Genomic DNA, 22,821 nt, shown 5'->3' with positions numbered 1-22,821 from the left:
CAGATCAGCTAACATTGTCTTGGCAGCTAATCTCTCACTGTTTTAAACAATTTAAGAAAAAAAGTAGTGTGGTTGGCAGTAGGAGGTGTGCTGCTTCATCTGGGGTCTCTAAATAGTTGAGAACAAAAAATTGATAAGCGCACTATCCGTGTTGAGCGTTGTGGTTGGCTGTGGTGTGCTGCTGGGGTATCACTCTCTGGTCTAGAGTGTCAGAATTCAAATATGGCAAGCGTCTCCTGAAGTAGGGGACATCCCCCTGCACACAGCAAGAACCCCTAAAGGGTTTAAAAAGTTAGATAATCAGTACACGGTGGTTTGAAAAATTAGTCGGAGACTATGTTGGGATGGTTAAATTGATGATATTTAGTTGATCATATCACAAAAGATTCATCCATGAATATTGAAGGTATCAATCCATTAGTTATAGTGAACCTTGCCCAATGCATTTCGGTCCTATCAAGCCCTTCATCAGGGGTAATATCTACAAGAAAAGTTTAAAGCAAAGAATCTGGAAGTAACCAAAAACATAACCGTTCATGTCAATGTTGGTATCATCATGGCAAAGCATAGAAACCACCATGTATCGCAAGAAAACTGATCGCAATAATCTTTTGCACTTTAACAGCTTCCACCAACCAGCCTTGAAAAATCATTTGCCTTACACACAACTACTCCGTGTCAAACGCATTTTATCACAACCGGACATTTGTTCTGAACAAATGGAAACGATGGTAAAGAAGTTTTCTCAACGCGGTTACCCACAACAGATTTTAGCTCAGGCCAAACAACGTTGCTCAATGAAAACCCGAACACAATTACTAACCAAAACTGTCAAATCCATTAGTCAACGATCAGTTGTGGTTTCTAAATTTTCAACAATGAGCAATCGTTTTAGAAAAATCATCTTGCGACACTGGTTATTTTGGCCATAGAACCGGATTTCAAGTGCTTATTTACTGAAAAATCCATCTTCGCATTCAAAAGAGGCAAAAACTTGAAATCATCCCAACATAGTCTCTGACTATTTTTTCAAACCACCGTGTACTGATTATCGAACTTTTTAAACCCTTTAGGGGTTCTTGCTGTGAGCAGGGGGACGTCCCCTACTTCAGGAGACGCTTGCCATGTTTGGTCTCTAAATAGTTCTCAATTGGGATATGACATATGCCAAATACTGCGAGATATGATCGCTTTACATACCTTTTATAGAGTAAAAACAATAATTTTGCTAGAAGCCACTATTTGGATGGTGAAAAGAGCTCATTATTTTGTATAAGGCACAAGACTTAAATTGGCATCTTCCTCTTTGCATCCCCCCTCTTCTGTGCTCAAAGTAGTAACACTTCTGCATTGAAGCTCCTGTTCCTTTAAGAAACAAGTTGTAATGTGGCTGTCATGCGTGACAAAGTTTTAAGCGTACACAATTCTTTTTACTTGCAACCCTCTGGCACAACCTGTTGATCTAATGGTAATTTTCAGATGATTTTATCTGCTTAAGGCAGTTGGACAGCAAGGCCAAGTATATATATGAATTTTCAGAAATGCTAAAATCATTATATTATGAATAGAGATCACATCACTCCCTCAGTACCGCTTAATTCAGTATTGCAGACCATGCATTGAATTCGTGGGCCCGATATGCCCTTTAAGTAAGTTATAAAAAGTGCAGCTCCTATTGAGAATTGAAGGGAGTTTCTCTAGCAAGGCACCAGAATTGTGGGTAACCAATTTGATAAGATCAGAAGACCGGTTACCTTTAAGACAGCGAATGGTTTTGAGGGTGTACACAATATCCCTATTGTTTTATCTTTTAAGAGAAGTGAAATGTGGAGATAGAAAATATACTTAAGGTGTCTGTATAGAGTCGTACAGTGTACTGACTAATCTTTTAAGAGGTCACGTGTGCCAACCAACTTTACATTTGAGTCAATTTCAAGGAGCCCATCGGAAGTCAGAAATTGAGAAAGGCAATGTTGTAAGATTCACTGCCTAGTAATTATTGTGTAGATCTGTAGTGCACCAGAATTGTCCTTGTTGTTTATGTACGCGTCCTCTTGCACCCAAAAGAATGGTTCTCATTGGCATAATTTCAAAACCTTTTACAATAAAGGGGAACCTTCGCATTTGCCTCGTTATGTTAAAATGTCTATCCACAATTGACATACACCAAGACTTAACACAAAATCCAAACATTGGTGCAATGCTTCCCATGTGAAGAAAAACTACAAACCCAAGAATAAATTACAAATTGGGTATTCGTCATGATGTCAATGTAAATACACAACATGCCAGTAGTGTGATTATTGCTCTGCCCATTACAGCAGTAGTTGGACAGGTACAGGAAGATTTTGAAGGATTTAGATTGTCACAGGGGATTCAGTCCCTCATAGTGGTTCCAATCACCAGTGGATTGGGTCAACGTTCAGAGATTCACCTCCAGAAGAAGCCATAAGAAAGGGCCACTCTCGTAGAGCATCGGAAAATATCTGGGATCTTCATAAAATGATGTTGTATGGCAGAATTTACACTTATTTAACTGTTTTGACGATTGGAATTCTGTGCATAATAGGTGTCTTTGATTCAAAGACTTATTTTACGTTTGGGTAATACACATCTAATTTTATCAGTTGTGCTTTGCTTTTTTAATTATACAGATATTATTCAGAATAATTCAGTTGAAATCATCTACCAAGATGCAGTTCTCTCCTAACGGTTGCATGACATGTTCTTTTTGACTAAAGGCAACCTGGCGCTATTGAGAATAATTTTTTTTTTTTTTTTTTAAGTAGTACCATTAAGCACAAATGGTGTTTAACATCTTTTGCCATTCCATGTTATTGCTTTCACTTTGGATTGTACCTTTTAAGAATTCCCAGGCACTAGGATTTTGAACGGTAAATAAACAATTACCATATCCAATAGGTTTTATCTTGCGAATTTCTAATTGAAGCGGGAGTAGAAATAAAGAGGAAAGCTTGGTGATAGTGAAGGAATTTATTAGACCTGAAAGACTCTTTTTCGTAATGGCCTTGGAAAGAGGGTGTACATGACTAAACAGGAGGCTTGCGTCTGGCTAAATGAAGTTGACCATCACCATATAATATGTTGCCAAGAGACATGGTTATTTGACCTGCCACATATGAATGAGTTTGTCACTTACCACATTGTAGCCACCTCGTCGAAGTCATGCCTAGCTAAATCTGTTTCTTTGGCTGATTGCATGGTATATGAGAAGGCCATCATACCTTTCTGCCATATCCTTCTGATCACCTCGCAGAAGCCATTTGATGTGGTCCTTATTTGATCATGCAGAATCTAAAGTTGTGGACGTTATATAGTATGCCTTGGATAACATTTTAAGTGACAACATAAAGGCAGTATCAATTATTTGAGTAGGTGACTTCAATATCGAAATGTGCACTTTTGGAGTATCTACAATATGCAGAATCAGTGATGAATTTAATCAGCCCCTCACACATTTTGAACACAACTCTTATGGTGACTCACTAAACTGAGTGATCCTTGCAAATAATTTAATATCTACATCAGAATGCTGTACACAGAGCTTATCAAAGCTCCTGACCTATATGAGCTCCAGTTCAAACTACACAATTGATTGTTCTAATTTCCGAGGAGCTGACTTCACTGCTCGTGACATGTAAAGTTGTGGCCTCATGTATAAGGTCATGTTGAAAATCCCTTATTAAATGGGAGGAAATAGATAAGGAAGCATTTCATAGAGATCTTCTTATGAACAACCAAGCAGTAATAGACCAGATCCTCCGAAAAGATGCAAACCCAACAGACTTAATAACTGCATTTACCAGGCTAAACAATTATATGGCAGGCAGATTAACCAAGGGAGCGACACAATTTAGTCACAATCCAAAGTGGTTTGATGGAACCTGCTTAAAGCCCATGGACTTTTAAAGCTTGCCTTGAGTAAACACCCGCTAGAACAACCAAGAATTATCAAGGCGAGGAAAATCTACATGGAATCAATCCAAAAAAGAAAGAAATTGATCTAGCAAAAAGCCTGGGAGGATCTTATAATGGCAAGTGAGACAAAAGACTCCAGAGCTTTCTGGCAGGTAGTAGACTCCCTGAACTCCTTGGGTGGGGGACCCTCAAACAATGGATTGTGTTATCCCAAGCAAAGACTGAGTGGCCCATTTTTCCAACGTTTTCGGCCTAAAAGAGCAGACTTTGAATGCAAGCCTTAGCAAAATAGTTAATTGGCATTCAACTGCTACCCTTGAATTAAGTATCTCAATAAAAGTGTCAGATGTAATTTTAGCCAAAGCACCGGGCCCTGACCAAATTCCCTCAGACCTTTTCAAATCTTTGCCACAGTTCTGGGCACCCTTAATAACAAGTGTAATAACTAGTGCAATTACAGGCCCCCTGGTTAAGACCTGGTAGGTGGCTATTATTGTCCCTATTGTCAAAAAAGTAGACAAGAGCCAACCTCACTACTACCGCCTGATATCCCTCCTAGATAGCACATTTAAGATCCTAAGAAGGGTATTAAACAAAACATCAGACAAACACTCCCCTCAGGAACTAGCACTCCTTCCAGCATGCAGAAAGTGTGTCTTGGCTTTGACAGAAAAAACTCTTGAGAGGTTGAAACTAAGAAGCTGATCAAAGGTCCGTGGCTTCAGAACAATCCTACAGCGTATCGCCACTAGATTTAATCCACAACATCGCAAACCCTAAACTGCAAGTACTTTTACATTGTGTTGCTGCATCACAGGTATATTGTTCCTTATGTACACTTGCATAATAGGTTGTTGGATGGGGTTACCTTTGCCCACACCTCCAGAAACTAAAATTATAAAATATATATTCTATATAACATTAAAAAAAGCTTCCTATGGTATAGTGACTCTAGCAATCTAATGGTACTCGTGATGTATTGACACACGAGCATTCCTGCTTTAGCTGTTTTTTTCAAGGCTGTCCATCAAAACGTTGAAGGAACCTTTCGTGAGCCAGAGCTCCCACTGCTGGTTATGAAATTTGTTTGAGAAGCATGGTTATGCCCCAGAGAACTGATGCCCCTTATTTATGCCCCGGGAAGACCTCTGAACATGAAACTGATGTCAAGTGTCTTCTGTTACCCAGCGCCTCCTGCAAATAAAGCAAATGTTGGATCAAGGTGACAAAATGTTTTCCTTCCCAAATCTATCTTCGCGTTCTCACTGGTTTGTGCATTTACCAACTTTCCCTCCAGCCAGATCATTTAAAAATCCTTGGTAGTACTACATAAGTTGATATTGTCATTGGTATAGCCTCCCAACACTAACAAGTTTTGAATTTGGCACAGTACATACTGATTCTATATTATGCCTCATCCAAAAAACTAAATAGGAAGTATTAAATGCATCCATAAATTCCCCATCCCAGGATATCTGCATTCGCTGGGTGCATTTAGTACCACCCCATTCCTCACAAATCGGTGTTGGCACGTTCTAATAGAAAAATTTGCAACATAAAATGAGCTGCACTTCTAATGTGCTCTGAATGGCAGCATCTCAAATTGTAATTTGGACAACTTTAATTTTTCTTCATTATTATTTTTGGTTGGATTGTGGATTATAGCCGCTATGCCTTATTGTGGGTTCATGAATTTGCCTTTTCAGAGGCCATTATAACGTCCTTTGTGCACTGCATTTAAGTTTGAAGGAGCCATGTTAGTGGCTGTCAATAATGCAAGGCTTTAGTAAACTACCATAGATCCCTTTATGCGTTTGTGCGCCTGGCTTGCTTCACACCAAGTAAAATATAACAATTGTTTTCTTTATCTGTTCCCTCTGGGCTTCATCAAATGAGTGGTTTGTCCCCCTTTTTAGGTCGAGCCTAGCGGCAGCGCGCATGCAATACTCGCTCTGCGAGGAATGCGGTAGTCCAGTATGCTGTGAATGCCTCACCTTCTCTCCACCCATATTTTTGATAGGCGGGTGTCATTGTCCTTGGTAAATGCTGGCTTCCGATTGATAATGAGGCTTGTTAGTCCCTCCTTGTTACCGCCCTGTCACCATTTGTTACCTCCCATGAGGACTGGATCTTTTACTTGTGGTGTTACACGGTCTCCTTCATAAGTTGGTAAGCACTATTTTTTTTATTTTTATTTGCAGCGTGGTCCGCTTTCACTTTAACGACCGCTCTTGTTTAATTAATTTGCCACGCAGTCCGAAAGGGAGTGTTTCGACTCACTAATCTAACAAACATTTGGAATGCAATAGGTCTCGCATTTACATGGGTTTGAGCTATTGACATTGCAAATAACAATGCCTTTTATTTTTGTTTTAGTTTTTAAAACATAAAAAGGCATTGTCTTTTACAATGCCAATAGCTTAAACTCGCGTAAATGCGAGACCTATTGTACTGCAAATGCTTGTTGTTAATGTACTTAAGTTGGTTCAGTAGATACTATTGTGGCACCATTTCTTTTCTCAACACAGTTTTCAGTAACTCAGCCCAGTCTCCTGGAAATCATTGTCACTATGCACATTCAAGGTGCTAAGTGGAAAAAATGTTAGGATGCATCTACCCGCTGTGCTAAAGTTTGCTCAATGCTTTAATTTGAACAAGGTGTGCACCGATATTTCTTAGGGCTGACTGTTTACTCTAGGTTTTTAATTTTTTGCTTAATTCAGGCAGCATTTTGTTCTACCTGTAGCATCCTCCCCAGCCCGGTAGCATGTAAAAGACTATGCCACACACGTAGCTCTGTAGTGCACATCTTTATTCTTTAGAGTACAACTGTTAACTGACTGACAATACGTCACCAACTTGATTTAACCACACCTAGACTCGCCCCAATGCTTCTGTCATTCCTGCGGAGTCCTTTGGGGAACACAAGGGTCCTGCTATACAAATATATACAAGACACTACATCACCCCCCCTTGTTAAATAAAAAGTTACAATTTTACATACATACACTCATAGCTCTACAATTAGTCGTCGAGGCGCCCAAATTAGCCTTCCAGATCTTGTGTGAGGTTGCAGAGACAAAGGAGAGGTACCTGCACCTGGTACAGGTGATGCGGATGCAGATGTATGGGTTGAACTCTCAAGACTCTTGGGTAGGAATACCTCAGTTCGGATATCTGGAGCCGTCCAACATCTATGCAGGAGCTTGAAGTGCAGCGAGTCTCTGGTAATGGACTTTCTGGTACGTTGAGCGGTCACCATATGTCCTTTGCTCGTCTTGACGCACAGTAGGTCAGCATCGGATGGAGCATCAGACTTGCGCTTCCGCATCTATTTGACTAAGACTTGGTCTCCATCTTTGAAGACCATGTCCATAGTACCTCGGCGTTGATCAGCATTCTGTTTCATCTACAGTTTGTTCAAAAAATCTGTTTCACATATCTCGTCTGCATTGGTCAACCTCGTCTGGATCCATTGTGGCAGCTTCGTTCACATGGCTCTCCCAAACATCAAGGTGGCAGGGTTTTCCCTTGTTGTGGAGTGGGGAGTGCAACAGTAGGCACAGAGGGGGGAAACAAAGAGCAGATCGGAGGTCACTTCCTTCCAGCGCAGCACGCTGAACCACTCTCTTTATGGTGCCCTTGAAACATTTGACAACCCCGTTCGCCAGGGGCCAGCAGGTGTGCTTTTCTGATGTTTGACATTCATGCTTGTGACAATCTCTAAATTCTCTTGAAAGGTAGGCCATTGTCAGAATTACGAGTGGATGTAACACACAAAGTTGCAAAAACATCATTCAATACCCCAATGACTTTATCATGTTTAGTTTACGACATGTCTTCCACGATGGGAAATATTGAGTATTCATCAGTTATTACCAGGAGATGATTATTGAGAGGTCTGAAGAAGTCCATACCAATCCGCTCCCAAGCATGTTTCCGAAGTTCGGACATGGTTAGCGTGTACTGAGTTGTTTTAGGAGACAAATAGTTACACAAGTGACAGGCATTTAATTATTTTTCGACTCATCAATGCGCGGTAACCACACACAATCTCGACGAGCTCTTAGTTGCCACGATGACCCAGTTCAATAACCTTTTGTCTCAAGTTCTCAGGTATGACAATCCTCGTAATAGAATGCCTTCTTAAGTAACAAAGTTCTTCTCTCACATTTTTGAACTTTTGATATTCACAGTCCTCCATTAGAGGTAGAGTATGTTGTCCCCCAGGATTGTTGAGAAATGTCTGAGAGTAATCGTATCTCAATCTTTGTTTGTCGCATCCAGAACTCATTCTACTGACAGGCAGGATTTGACTATGAAGTTCTGGTAGGCCTCAACCACTTTGAACACTGTATCATGACACTCCAAAGGCACTCTGGGGAAAAATAGCAGGATTTTGATCTTTCAGTGCACAATAGTGTAATCCTACTCTTGCAATCTCAACCCCCACCTCTCAATTCGAGGAGGCTTCTTGGCTTTTGGATTCCCAAACATTGTGAGCAGTGCCTGGTGGTCAATGACATGGGTAAAATGTTTTCTGTATAGAAACACATAGAAATGTTCACAAGCCCACACCACAGCTAGGCTTTCTTTTTCAGTTTGGGAATTGTAATTGCATTTATATAGCTCTTACTACCCCTGACGAGGCGTTGAAGTGCTTTTCGATGACCAGCACGCTACTCTGCAACCCAAAAAGGAGTAGTGGTGAATTAGTATAGGGAAATATGAAATTAATTTAAGCCGTGGACATGTGAGTCTGTTGTTTGGGTTTAAAAGGATAGTGGGAGGATAGAAGGATGGGTCTAGAAAGTGTTGGAGATCATAGCAGCAGGAAGATGTTTGGGATGAGCAGAGGGCTGGAGAGGGAGAAGAGACAGAGGGAAGGGTTTAGAAATGTTTGTTTAGGAGACCGAAATAGTAAAAGAGGTTTGAGGTGATGCAAGGAGGGGTAGAGGAGGGATGAGTTTAGAAGGGCTTATTTTGGGGATCATATTATTAAGGTAGAGGATATATTGAGAGAGGTATAGTGTGAGAAAATGGGTACTGCATTGGAGAGCATAGTAGATTAGGGTTTGGGATGAGTGGAAGAGTTGAGGTAGAGGATATTATAAGAGGTATAGTGTGAGATATTGGGTAGTGCATTGGAGGTGCTGAATTAGTAGTAAAGTATTAAATGCAAAGATACATAGGTATGTATGTATAAGTGTGATATTGTATTTAGATTTAAGTTTTAATAAACTCAGACTTTAAAGTGTTGCTGTACGTTAAGCTAATTTATTAGTGTGTTTGTGTGTGTATATATATATATCGATGAAAAGTTCCAATGCAGTGCGCTCTCAGCATGTACAGATTCAACGACAATATAAGTTCCAAGGGTGTTTATTCACTGAATAAACACCCTTGGAACTTATATTGTTGTTGAATCTGTGCATGCTTAGAGCGCACTGCATTGGAACTTTTCATTGATTGAATTACCGGCGCGCTCCGCCGGTGTGTGCGCCACTTCCCTTGGGTCCCATGTAGTCGGTAGGAGCAGTGTCTTTGGAAATGTATATATATTTGGGAGCAGGACTGGGTATTCATATAATATATATATATATATATATATATATATAGATAGATAGATAGATAGATAGATAGATAGATAGATAGATAGATAGATAGATAGATATATATTTCTTTTTCAATGGTCAAACAATTGTAGATGAATAGTTATTACAAAAAATTTACTAATTTATGCAGTGACCTATATACATGTTAAACCTAGAATATAACCATAAGTAATATGTACCTTAAGCAGAACTAATGAAAATCTATATATTTAAAAACCAGATTATACCCATTTATACAAAGGAATACACATATCTTAGTACACATATAATCCAAATAACTGCTTTTATACACAGCGATATGCTTTATATTTGTTTGAGTTTGGTTATGTGGGGAAGAGCCACCTCTGGGATAGTCTTCTGAAGATAATGGTAGTTATCCGTGGATTTTATGTTTGGGGGTAACGAGTTCCATAGTTTGGCTGCTTGAACAAAGAAGGATTTGCCACCCATGTTTTTTTTCTTCTATGGTGGGATTTTGAGGCGAGGTGCCAATCTAGAGAGCAGGTTCCTTTGAATGTATTTGGTGATTTTTTTTTTTCCTGATGATGAGCGGCCATGTTCCATGTAACTTTTTATGGGTCATGCAAAGCAGCTTGAATGTGGATCTTCTGGTAACCAATGTAGGGCATTGAAAGCAGGGGGAAATATGGGCTTATGGCTTTATATGTAAGAGTAGCGTGGCAGCAGAGTTCTGAATCTGTCGTAGTCTTTTCATAGTCAAAGATGATTTGTGGTAGAAGCTATTGGTTATGGTGTTTTTACAGAACAAGAGATATAGTAGCCTGGACCTTGTGTGGAAATCCCAGGTGGGGGAAGATGCGTTGCAGAGCTTTTATAGTAATGAAACTGGATCTTGCTAGTTAATCCACTAATTCATTAAAAGCTTGAACTCCATGGTAATTTTGAGGTTTCTTACTTCCTTAGAATCTTTAGGCGGTGTTCCCACATAGTGAGGCCAGGAAGCGAGTGGGTCCTATTTCCAATCGCCACATGAATATTTCCAATTTTGAAGCATTCAGTTTGAGATGGCTCCATGTCATCCACTTAACAATGGCTCTGAGGCAACTGAAATGTTTTGAGGCTTTCCAGTTTAAGGAGCAATTGTCATCTGCATAGTTAAAGCATGTGAGGTGAAATTGATTGATCAGTGCCTGTAATGACTTCATGTAGATGTTGAAGTGCATGGGTGAGATAATAGTTTTGAGGGACCCCTGCTTTTGTGAAGTACAGTTTGGATGAGAAAGGAGGGTATGGACGACATTAGTTCTGTTTTTGAAGGTAGGATGTGATCCAGTCGAGAGCAGTCCCCCCTCTATGCTGGCTCCATAGTCTTTGTATTTGTATCCTGTTCAACTGTGTCAAAGGCTGCTTAGATGTCCAAGAGAAGTAGTGCAGAAACCCCGTTTTGGTCAAATGTGTTCTTAAGGTCATCCCTTATTGCAATGGGGCAGATTCTGTGCCTCATCCTGGACGAGTCCTGCTTGGAAGTCTGAAAGTATGGAATTATCTTTAATGAATTGTGACACCTTGGCGAATGTTGCTCTCTTATCAGTTTGCCCAGGGAAGGTCAATTTGTAATCGGTCTGTAGTTGTCTGAGTTAAGCAGTACTAGGTTTGTTTTCTTTAGTAATGGGCGTATGTATGACTTTAAAAAATATATATATTTTTTTAGGTCTTATGGTAATATTCCCGTAGTTGAGGAATTGTTGATTCGTCTTACTGGTGTGGCAGCAGAGGTAGTTAGAAGAACTTTCTTGAAGGTTTGTGGTGGACATCGGTCAGAAGAGCTGCAGGCATGCCTGCTTGCTTTGACCAGGACCATGAATTAATAGTGTGATAAACGCGTTCAGTTTGTGACAGACTCCTGCTCACATAAGCCACAATGTCTCTGCATTTTCATGACCATTGTGTTGAGCAAGGATTGTACCAAACCCCCATCGGGTTTGCTTCAACCACAATCTCCAAATGCAATTTTGGATCAAAATAGGCCATTTCAGTAGCGTTCTGAAATGCATGTTTGGTTTTCATGAAGCTGTGATCACACTCCTAGGACCCCCGTTTTTGTTATATCTTTCAATGGTGCATTGACCATGGCAAAATCACGAATGCACTTGGAACAGTAACTGGCTATGCCAAGGGAGGACAGCAGCATTGTCACATTCAGTAGGGGACTAGTGGATGGTAAAACTTGTACTTCAGCCGAGTCTTGTCATTTCCCCCTTCAGAGAAAACAAGTCAGAAGAATTTTAGCTTTATTTTGGGAAACTCGCACTTTTCTGCATTTAATGTGAGACCTTCAGCCAGTAATCGGCAGACTTGTGTCGGGCTTTGTCATGTTTCTTTCGAGTGGCCCCAAGCACCAATATATCAGCACTGTAATTAAAGGCATGAGTGGCAGGCAGTATTAAGTGGCAAATGACATCCTGAAAGAGTTCGACAGCTGATGACACCCACAAAGCTTAATCGTTTATATCTGAATAAACTAACATAGGGCGAAACGGTCGTAATGTACCTGCAATTTCCTTCCAGTTCAAGTTGATGATACCCCTTGTTGACAAATGGGCAGGAAAATACTTTGGCACCATTTTGCTGTGTAGTAATATCTGCAATGTGTGGACCTGGATGTCACTCTCGCTCGATTGCCTTGTTGGCCCTGTTCATCTCAACACAGATGTGCACAGCACCTCCACTCTCCTTCTTTAGCACTATCACTATGGGTGAGACCCAGGGCGTCGGACCAGTAGAGCATTCAATTATGTAATGTTTTAACAGCATTTCTGTTTCTTTTTCAACGGCTTCCTGCAATGTCGTTGAGCAACAGGACAAAAGTCCTCATTAATGGGGAGCTGCACCTTCATGGTTTTAAGCTTTCCTAGTCTATGAAATAAGGACAGGAACTGACTGACTAGATGTGCATGTACATTGTAGTTGATCAGGATAGGTTACCCTTTCACCTGTGGGTAATAGTCAACATGAACTTGGCTACCCATAAAATGAATGGTATAGGCAGGGCTTTAAGTGGGCCGGGTCTCACCAGGTCTGAGCCCCGGCAGTTTTTTAAAGGAGGCCTCAAAACGGGTCTCTTTCGGGCTCTGTTTTATGCCTGCTGTCACTGCAGTCCGGTTTTTTTCCGGACTGCAGTGACAGCAGGCACATCAATGTGCACGTGCTCACACTGCTCACTTCTCACTTGTGGAGAAGTATGGCATGACGTCATGCCAGGGGAGCGTTGTAGGGGAAGGGAAATCCTTTAAAGAGAGTCATTTTCTCTCTGGATTTCCCTTCTCTTTTTGAAACTTGTCCCGGTGTCACCAGGGCTCTAAGTGGAAGCTTTTTAATATTCTATACAACAAGCCATAGCTGCTGTATTTTTTTTTTTTTTTAAATCTAATGCAACTAACAACCATTGCCAAAGCCAATAGTCCTGACTTGTTGTAGGTATGATGTTACTTGTATCATATATCTGGATGCAATGACAGAAACCGCAAAATACAAGTCGGGCGGCACACTATGCTAAGCACAGGGTTTTTTTGTTTGAGTGTTTTTAAGCCATGCCCTTAATTACATTGGCCACACCCCTTTGAGACACCTTCCAGTTTTTTCATGCCACTTAAAGCCCTGGGTATAGGGATGATGTTGCAAATAATACAAGCTTGCTTTACCTATTGTGGTTGTATGTATGATAGCAGTAAAGACTCTTTATATTCTTATGAGCTACTGTGCACTTTCATAGCTCTAATGGTATACCTGTTTATAGAGTAATGTGTACAAAAGAAGCTTGGATGAAGTCATTAATTATGTCCACTCAAATTACTTTCATATTTCACTATACTTATTCACCACTAATCCTCATGGGTTCCGGAGTAGCGCGCTAATCGCCAAAAAAGTGCTTCAACACCCCATCAGGGGTAACGAGCGCTATTTAAATGCAAACATTTTTGCCTCTTATATCCCTCCGCTATGCTTCTGAATCCAAATAACTGACTACCTATCCGCCACTCAAATTACTTTCATATTTTACTATACTAATTCAACACTAATCCTTTGAGTTCCAGAGTAGCGTGCTACTCGCCGAAACAGCGCTTTGACGCCTCGTCAGGGGTAGTCAAGGCTATATAAATTCAGTTACAACACAAGTTTAGTTTTGTAGCGCTCTGTGCAAGCAAGCCGCCAATGTATGTCTGAATCAATTCTATAATTTGGCATTAGTTTCTGCTGTGATCAATACTGATTTCCCAGGATATATTCTCCTATAATGGCAAGTATGTAACATTAGATAATATATTGTAATGCTTTTGACCATTGTGTTATTTTGGAGAGGTGTTTATTACTAAAGTTGAGGTCTCCTCACTACATTGTCATTTTTTAATAGCTGTCTTTTAGTTATATTATATTTGTCATAAACCCATTTACAATGACTTGAAAAACAACGGGCCCATGTAAACAAGATGTACTTGCCATTAACAAGGAAATTCACAATTGAATAAAAGCCTAGGCAAGGCGATGAACAGTACAAGAATGGGCAAAAAAACCTAGTACATGAATTATATAGTGAATGCCAAATGGGAAAACATGCAATACTAATGAAATTGTTACATTTATTTGTTAAATATATTTTTTTCTTATCTTTAAAACACATTAATTTTCAATAAAATATGAACAGTTTTGTGGAAAACATTACATATACAAAAACATGTCCACAGATATACACCAAATATTGTTACTGTTGTCTCAAAATTTCAGTGAATACAGATTTATTACATCAATCCTAAATTACTTCTAGTGGTTTGTTTTTATCCAAGGAGTCATGTCAAGAGCTTAGACAACCATTTCTGATGTAATAGACATTCAGATAACATAATACAATAGGACAACTGGTGGTATGTTGGCACTACGCTCGTTTCGGCAAAGCCTTCATCGGGGTTCCGTCACAGTATACACAATCTAATGATGGTTCCTCTGAAAAACCAGACACTTGTTTTGGTAAAAAAGGTTGTCATCGCGCGGAGAAACCATATCCTTACTTTAATGGTTGGTTATATTCAATACTAGTTGGTTTTAATATATATGGATGTAATGTTACTTAAAATGCCAAGCTGTGTGGGATCCAACGACCGGAAATGCGGCCAGAGAAAACTCTAATAAGCATCTGCAGATGAAAAACTGGTGAAGTTTATAATGGGGGTGCCCTAATAGTGCAGGTTGTTGACGGTCCTGGTCATAACCGGACCCATGGCGTCGGGGACACGTGTCAGCATGCAGATAACCCATTTACACCCATTGCTGTTGAACAGATACAGCTATTGTCTTTTAGGAAGGGTAATGACGTTTGCATGGAAAAATAACTTTTAATATCGCTTGCTCTTTTTATTCAGTGAAAGCTTTTAAAATCCTACCTAACCTTGATATACTGTACTTTCAGGTGAAGAAGATAAGAAAATTTGTGATGAACTAGAGAATCAGTTTCATCAAGGCATGGACAGCAAACTATCTGGAAGAAATCGTCGACATTGTGGGCTAGGTTTCAGCGAGGTAACATTGTGCTTAAGCATCCTGCATCCATCAATGTCCCAGTGTTCTAATGTCTTGTTGCAGTGTGCTAGGGTTTAAACAATTAGACTGTATATAGTTTGCTATTTTATTGGCAAATGATTGTTTTGCTACCACAAATGTTTTTTCTGCTTAGCCTAGGGGGATCTTTGACGTTACTACTTTGTGTTTTTTTAATGTGGAACTTGAAGATGAACGGTTCAGTCCTGATAGCCAACTCAGTGTGATCAGTGTTTGATCAATGTTTTGTGGAATTATCCTGACATCAAACTTGTGTTAATATCACAAAAAGGACACTGTTCCTGAAAAGTAGGGTGCAAAAAGTCACCCATACAATAAGGTGCAAACAGTCACCATATGTTAAGAAGAGGAATCAGAAAAAAGAGAAAAGAGGAAGGAAAAAGAAAAAGAAAGAGAAATACCTAGGTGAAGGGACCCTCAGATGAAAGGGAAAACCATAATGTGTCCTCTGTTGCCCTCACACACCCCAAAGGGTGTCATGCTTCATCATCGGGCAGTTGCTCCTCGTAGGGCCGGCGCTGCAATTCCCTACGGGTCCCCCGAAGGGTCTCTTTGTCGGAGATCTTTTATAGGACTGCCGGATGGTGCATTTGGGTGTGTGGGGTGGGGGGTCCAATGAGGGTGAAAACAAAAGTGCGTGCAAGTGTCAAGAGAAAATTCGTGAAGGGTAAACCTGCAGCGATTGTCTGAATTGTGTACCCTAAGCAGACTCAACTGCTAAATAAAATCTAGCCCCAAAGGCATACTATGCCCGGGTGTAGAAAGACATAGGTCAACATGTTTCGCGCCTGCGTCGCCATAAGGGTCGTTGGCGCTTCGTCAGGACCAGAACTTTAAAATGTAATGTGCACGTGAAAACCAATTAAAATACCCTCAAAATAGATCAGGGCGGGCAGTAACCTGAAATCTGGCTACAGCTGCATGATGTAACCGCTCCTGATCAGTACCTAGGACAGAAAAAACAAAACGAAGTAAAACACAAATATAAGCATCAGGAACACCTTGATGCCACATGATGTTCCACCGTTGTGTGCACATCCAGTACATGAAAAACAAGAAATAGATCGGCGTATGAGATAATAACCCACATCGAATAGTGCTTATGGACACTGTGGCCAGAGGAATCAACCGCTCTAAGATTTAAACACATACCACCCCATCAAAATTAAAACAGGGGTTTATTAATGAGTGCTTACCTCGCACTGCTGAAGAAAAAAAACGCTGGCACAAGCAATGAAACGCCCCTAATTTAAACTTGTGTTGCCAGCAACTTGAGTTGTGCCATTTGTTCATGGGCCATTTTAATCAGTTATAAAGAGGTCTGCTATGACTTTGCCGAGCCATGTCCAGCATCAAAGGTAGAATTGAAAGTGTGTAAGTTTGGGGTGGTCTGATGAAATGTCTAATATGGTCAATGAATTTGCAATCTGGTTCCATACAGAAGCCATCCCAATTATACAAGTGGCTTCATATTTGGAGCTGATCCCACCATTTACTAATGAAGACTGCAACAGTCAATGGAATGCCTCGAATCCCTTTCAGGTTAAAAGACCACCTGAGATTAAAAAAGAAAAAAAATGCTGTGTAAAGATTAGGGTTGATAGTTTATATCCCAAGTGCTTCATGGAGATTTTTTTTTATTTGATCACAATCTGGAAGAGGATCCTTGAGGACTGGAAAATTCATAGAAAGTTCCAGAAGCCATGAATGCCATTGAAAATGGATTAATGACCATGATCTGAAATGTGCATCCAGACCTTGACATTCCGATACGGTTGGAAGGTGGAATGGCAAGTTATGGAAAAATTCATCTGCACTATTGCCGGATGGCCTGGTATCTTACTAAGAATCATGATGGGATGGAAAGGGAATTTGATTGTAAAGCATTTTATGGTGGATGCACCCCAGAGGTTTTAGTAGAGGCTGTTTCCAATCACTGCAGTTTGAAGTGGTGCAGCTTTCAACCTGCCACCACTGTATGCGCTCAACAGTAAATAAATATTAGTGGAATATTGAATTCATTACTCAAGATCTTTAGGACCCTTTGCTTTCATTTTGAAGGGAACCTGCCAAAAGGTGGCGAATGCCTGTTGGCTACCGACTGCTGGTGAACTTTGAAAGTGGTGAGCAGTAAACACCCACCATAAACAATATTGAGAGAATGAAGCAATAGAGCCTGGGTTTTTCATGGGGGGGTTTGGGTGTGTTCTCTCACTGAATAATTCCATATGTATTCGTTAATTTTCTTGATTGATAAAAACCAGTGCAATACATATAAAGCAGGAGTTGCATACAATGATCACTACTTAAAAAGTTTACAAATTACCTTTCTGAAAAGTGCAAATAAAATAAGAGTAAAGGAAATGTAGGCAGGGCCTTTATACTTATATAGACATGGTTGTGCCAATACACGACCCAAAGCTAGTAAAGTATAATAGTTCCTTGATTCTTCATAATACTAGCAATACGGTCTGCATGCAATTCAATAATAACTTGTCCTGAGATCTGGCTACAGCACTTACAATTTATATTCAAGGCAATTAATTGCCTACTTAAAGTGACAGTAAGCAGCAAAAATCTACTATACAGATGTATTAGCATTAATAATGTACTTTTGTATCTAGTATACACCTAGCACAAATTATTCAAGTAATTCCTTAACTACAACAATTTTTTTTAGTTCATAGTAAGTTTATTGAAAGAAAGTCAACAAACATCAATACTTCATACAATTAAATATTTGGAAGTGCAAAAAATATATGGAGCTGGTTCATACAAGTCATAAGAAAGTAGAAGAGAGAAAGAAAAAAGACTTGATATATTATGAGTAAAGTATGTAAAATACCAAGAATAATATACTAAACAAACTTAACTGCATCATTCAATGCTTTTAAATAGCTTTAAAATGATTGAGCATAAGAAACTCTACAGTGCTCGCAATATAAAGTGCTGTGGTGCGTATCTCAGCCTGGCGCAGATCTGCAAACTGTTCTTAAAATGCACCATGCTCATCTTCCAGTTACACCTTACAGGTCCGCATGCTGACAGTTTGAATCTTGTTTCGCTCTTGCTGTTCACATAATTTTAATTAGTTCCAGTTCAACTGCGTTTTATGTCTGTTTTCATTTCTGTTGCCGAATTCGACTCCTTTTTCTCTAGTCTATGAAGGTATTTTACCTGTGCACAGTAAACTCGAGGATCATTTGAGTTAAATCCAGCTACCACTGCCTCTCTACATGTCCTTATTCCTCTTTTGTTGAATTTCCTACATAGAATTGATCAGCGGTCTTCATAAGTGGCTTTGCACAGGCACAATTTGTGGGCCATATCTCCAATCCCTTGTCCGCGCAGACTTCAATTGTCCTAATCTTCTTTTCTTCTCCATGGTGGAGCATGCTTCAATTCAGGCAGGGCTACCAGACTGTATTTTAAGAACTTTATATTTAACAGGTTGTTATAGAGGTCTTCTAGGTAACCCCAGCGGCATTAGCTTTGTATAATTATTAAGAATTAGCGAGCCATGGCTACTCCTGGTTTTATCCTCCCAAGAGTGGCAGGGTTTTAGTGCTTGATTTTGTTATTTTTTTCAATTGCAACTCTGCTCAGTGTTCGATTCCATGCTGAACAGAGGCCCAGATTTGTTATGGCTGTTTTTAAATAGGCTCCTGCTGGTGATCGGGCCCTCCTTTGTAATTCAAACCAAAAGGGGTGACTTAGAGTCCTCGCTTGCTGATTTGAAGTTTGTGATAGCAGTTCACAAAAGCTGCCTGCCAGGGATTGCTTCACTATGCCAAATTCTAATCGAATCTGGGCAGGAGACGTATTTTGGTAATTTTATAGTGTTTTGGAAAATTTGTGTTATTATATCCGAAGTGATACTGTTGCGGCCTCTCTGAGACTCACTCCCATAGGTCATGGTGGGAGGAATCTTTGCTTGGGCGACTTGTAATAGTGGGATTATGATTGGGCCCTTCAGTTTTATATACGAAGCTCCCGAACCAGAGTGTTGCCCTTCCTTCTGTTGTCTTCCATTTGATTACTGAACATTCCATTGGCATTAGGAAGCACTCCAAGGTTTGTCTCTACACAGAGGCCAGTTTTGGTGCTTTAACCCTTTTTAGTTTATGGTTAGGGTTTTGGTCTTTTCCATATTTACTATAAGCCCATTGCTCTCAGAAAAAGCTAGTTGCATCCATAAGCTATTGTAGGCCCACCAGTGTCCTGCTGATTAGCATTACATCATCAGCGTAAAGTAAGTTGGAGAGAGAGATTCCTCCCAATTTAAGGGTATGGCTGTTGATCTTATTTAGTGCATGTGGGAGGTCAGAGAGGAACAGATTAAAAAGGTTTGGTGTAAGCACTGAACCCTGCTTTAGACCCTGCGTTGTATCTATAGCTTCGACAGGTGGGAACTATCCCCAGCTTAACCTGGACCGATGTGGTGTAAAGCATTTGTATTGCTCTTAGCAAACACAAATGGTTCCATTCTGCCAGTTGGTGCTATAATTTCTCCCAGTCCACCTGGTCGAAAGCAGTTTAATAATCTATGAAACGTAGGTCAATTGCAAAGTCTGGCAGCAGGGAAAAAAAAGGCAGTGATGTTGGTTGTTGTTCCTGTGTTCTTGATAAAGCCTATTTGATTCAGTATAATTATCGCTTTGTCTCTGGCCCACCAGGACAAACATTTTTCTAGTAAGGTCCCCGCAAAATATTTGCTCCCGTTCTTTATTAAGGACGACCGGCTATAGTTTTCTGGATTGCTTTTATCTCCTACTTTGTATATTGGTGAAATTATTGAACCATTCCATGAAGTGGGTATGTTGTTACTACATAGGATGCCATTAAAAAGTGCGCACAATTCTTCTTACTTAAAAGTGGGCTCTTCCTTATAAATCACAGGGGGAATACCATTTGGACCCGGAGCCTCTTCTTGTTGCCCCTTAGATATATGTCTTTGAATAGCAGCCAAGCTGATGGGCAAACTCTTTTATTGCTGGACTCGACAGGTGTTCAGGTCGAATTGTGATTTGCGTCCACAGGGAACATTTTACCCCATATGCACCATTCCAGCTGATTTCCTGTAGAACGGTCTTTGTCCTTGGAGGTATTTTTTGAGGATCCTCGACAAAGGTATTAAGCTTCTGCATTCTCCTCGCAGACTAGGGGCAGGGTTATCTTTTCTGGTGTAGTTTATGCTCCCTGTGTTAATATGCTCTGATAGACATTGTACCTGTGTGGATTCTGGGATCTTCAATTTTTTTTACTGTGGCTAAAGATCTGTTAATATAATTTACTGTATGCTAGAAATAGGTCAGGTTCTTCCTCTTGATCTCCCACAGCAATTTCCACTTTTGGTTTTTGAAGCCTTTTGTGGCTTTTCTAAGTTCAAGATGTATCACTTGACCACTTTGGTCTCTCCTGAGTGCCTTGTGCTTTTTTAAATTTCATGATAAGAATATTCCCCACCCAGGAAACTTGAAGATTACTGTTGCTGCTGGTCACCTGCCTCCGATGGTTTACTGATCTGACATGTCGTCCTGAAAATTGACTGTTGAAGTCTACCCAGTACCTGGTGGGTGGGACTTAGTGCCTCCTTCTTAACTTCCTCTAAAATTTGCTTAGCATCATTGAATAGAGTTTGCAGGGAGGCAGGCATACATTTTATCTGTTTATTGTCAATTGTGTAAATTGAACATGATTGTTTGGCAGAACTCTTATGACCTCCAACTGACAGTTCTAGCTCCTGGGGGAGATGATCGCTATTGGACCCATCTCCTAGTCTGAAAGAGCGTACATAATGCATTAAAGGCAAACTCAACAGGGTATAATCAGTCAACCAGACTCCTGTCTCTGAATGGTATGAGAATCCAGGCAGTTTGTCTGGGCTGAAGTGGCCATTAATCCCTGGGATGCACAGATGCTCAAGATTTCCAAGTAGTGACAGACCTTTCCTGTCGCTTTTTTGCTGATGCATTCTTTCCTGCTGTGGTATGTTCTAATGTCGTTCTTGTGCCATCAGTATGTCATTTAGTTCTGATGAGCCACATATTAAAGTCTCCCGAGACTGAGTTCGGACCTAATGTTCTTGTTTTGCAATGTCATAATTTCATCTACCAGGTTTTCTGATAACTCGATTCTTCCCTTCTTGTTTCGATGAATGTAGGCATTTGCTACAAAGATTATTGAGGGGCCCTCTATCGATTCCAAGACCGATTCCACAACTCGAAGTCCTTTTTTGGTGTCTCAGACCTCTTTGCTTTCCATTGCAAGGGCAATATAAATTGCAAGACCACCCCCTATTACAGTGCCTGTGTTTGAGGGCCTTAGTCACAGGGACAAAGTTGTTTGTAAAGCCCTACATTTGCACTTTGCACAGAATCAACTGCCCATTTCTCCTGCAGCAGCACCGTTTGAAAGGTTCGCAGATATTGTAGTATTTCAGGGTCGCCCATTTTGCCAACCAGTCCATTAATATTCCAGGAACCTACCAGGAAGGCTTTTAGCAGCTGGAGAGCCTTAGCAGCTGGAGAGCCTTTGCCTTATCAATTTCTTTAGATTCATCGTGGCTTACATGTTGTATTCAGATCGCCTGATAGCCAACGCAATTCTATTTCAGCACAGAAAACTAGGTTTGAAAACTAGGTTTGAAAACTTCAGCCATTTTTCTGTCAATTCTTGGAGACTTGCTTTGGGCATTCTGCAGACTGGAGTATACTCTTTTAAACTGGCCAGATGACTCACCACCTGCCCTGGAGACTGTAAGTGGATGCGGATAACATGTATTCATTTGAGCAGTTAGCGATATTCCCAATTAAAGGTGTTTGCCTCATTTAGAACATTAAGGGCTAATTCAACGAAACCCCTGGTGTCTGGGGGTTTCTCCCACTGAGAAAATATTTAAGCAGCAGAGCATAATAGTGGATTGCATAGCACAATTTTCTATTGCATTTGCTAAAAATCCAGGGGGTTTTCATGATCATTTCATAATTTTTGTGGTGTGCCAGGAAACTTTGCACTCAACAAGATAACTTTGACTAAAGAGCTCTATTCATTGCATATAGTTGAGGCATTCTAGTTATTGAATGTCACTGGGCACACCATTTGTTCAAAATGTACATAGCATTTTTTTGTCATTTATAACTATGTTTGTACTTGGTAGGGACAGGCAGGGTTGTGGGGGAAAGAAGATGGCGTGGGGAACCGCGCTGATGGGGGCATGTTCCCTGCTGCATACCTGACTGCCGCGGCTCACTAGCTCCCAGCTCAGACTGGAGATTCGGCGAGAAGAGCGCTGCGGTTGCTCTCTGTGGTGTGATGTCCAGAAACACCATAATAGGAGAATGAAGACGGCGGACTGAACTGTGGGCTGAATTGCGCGAATGGCGCATGCTTTCAGCTGTATTCCTCACAGCCGCAACTCACCTGCTCCTGTTTCCTGGCTCATTTTGGAGATTCGGCGGGGAGAGTGCTGTGGCTGCTCTTCTGTGTGGCGCGACGCCCAGTTTACATCACGGGAGAAGACGGTAGGCTGAACCACACTGCTAAAATTCTTGTGTGCCATAAATTATAAAGCTCCATGCAAGTAACTTTTGGATTTGCTTACTTTGCTGATTGTGGGTTGCACCGCATGGATGGAGGCATGTTTTCTACCACATTCCTGACTGCTGCAGATTCTTGGCTTCAGACTTGGTCTGGA

The 22,821-nt window shown here is 40.6% G+C and overlaps 1 protein-coding gene across 1 annotated transcript in view; it reads left to right on the top strand.

Annotated features, from left to right (window-relative positions):
- The window catches only part of C3_2H11orf58 (chromosome 3_2 C11orf58 homolog), an 85,569-nt gene that overhangs the window by 37,254 nt on the left and 25,494 nt on the right, over positions 1-22,821 (top strand). The window contains exon 4 of the mRNA XM_085648092.1: positions 14,977-15,086. Coding sequence (XP_085504218.1) covers positions 14,977-15,086 — 110 coding nt within the window. The remainder of the gene's footprint in view (positions 1-14,976; positions 15,087-22,821) is intronic.

The sequence above is a fragment of the Triturus cristatus genome, chromosome 3_2 (genome assembly GCF_964204655.1).
Source record: "Triturus cristatus chromosome 3_2, aTriCri1.1, whole genome shotgun sequence".
NCBI classification, from domain to species: domain Eukaryota; kingdom Metazoa; phylum Chordata; class Amphibia; order Caudata; family Salamandridae; genus Triturus; species Triturus cristatus.
The sequence above is the reverse complement of the archived record's forward strand: the minus strand, read 5'-3'. Positions and strand labels throughout refer to the sequence as shown.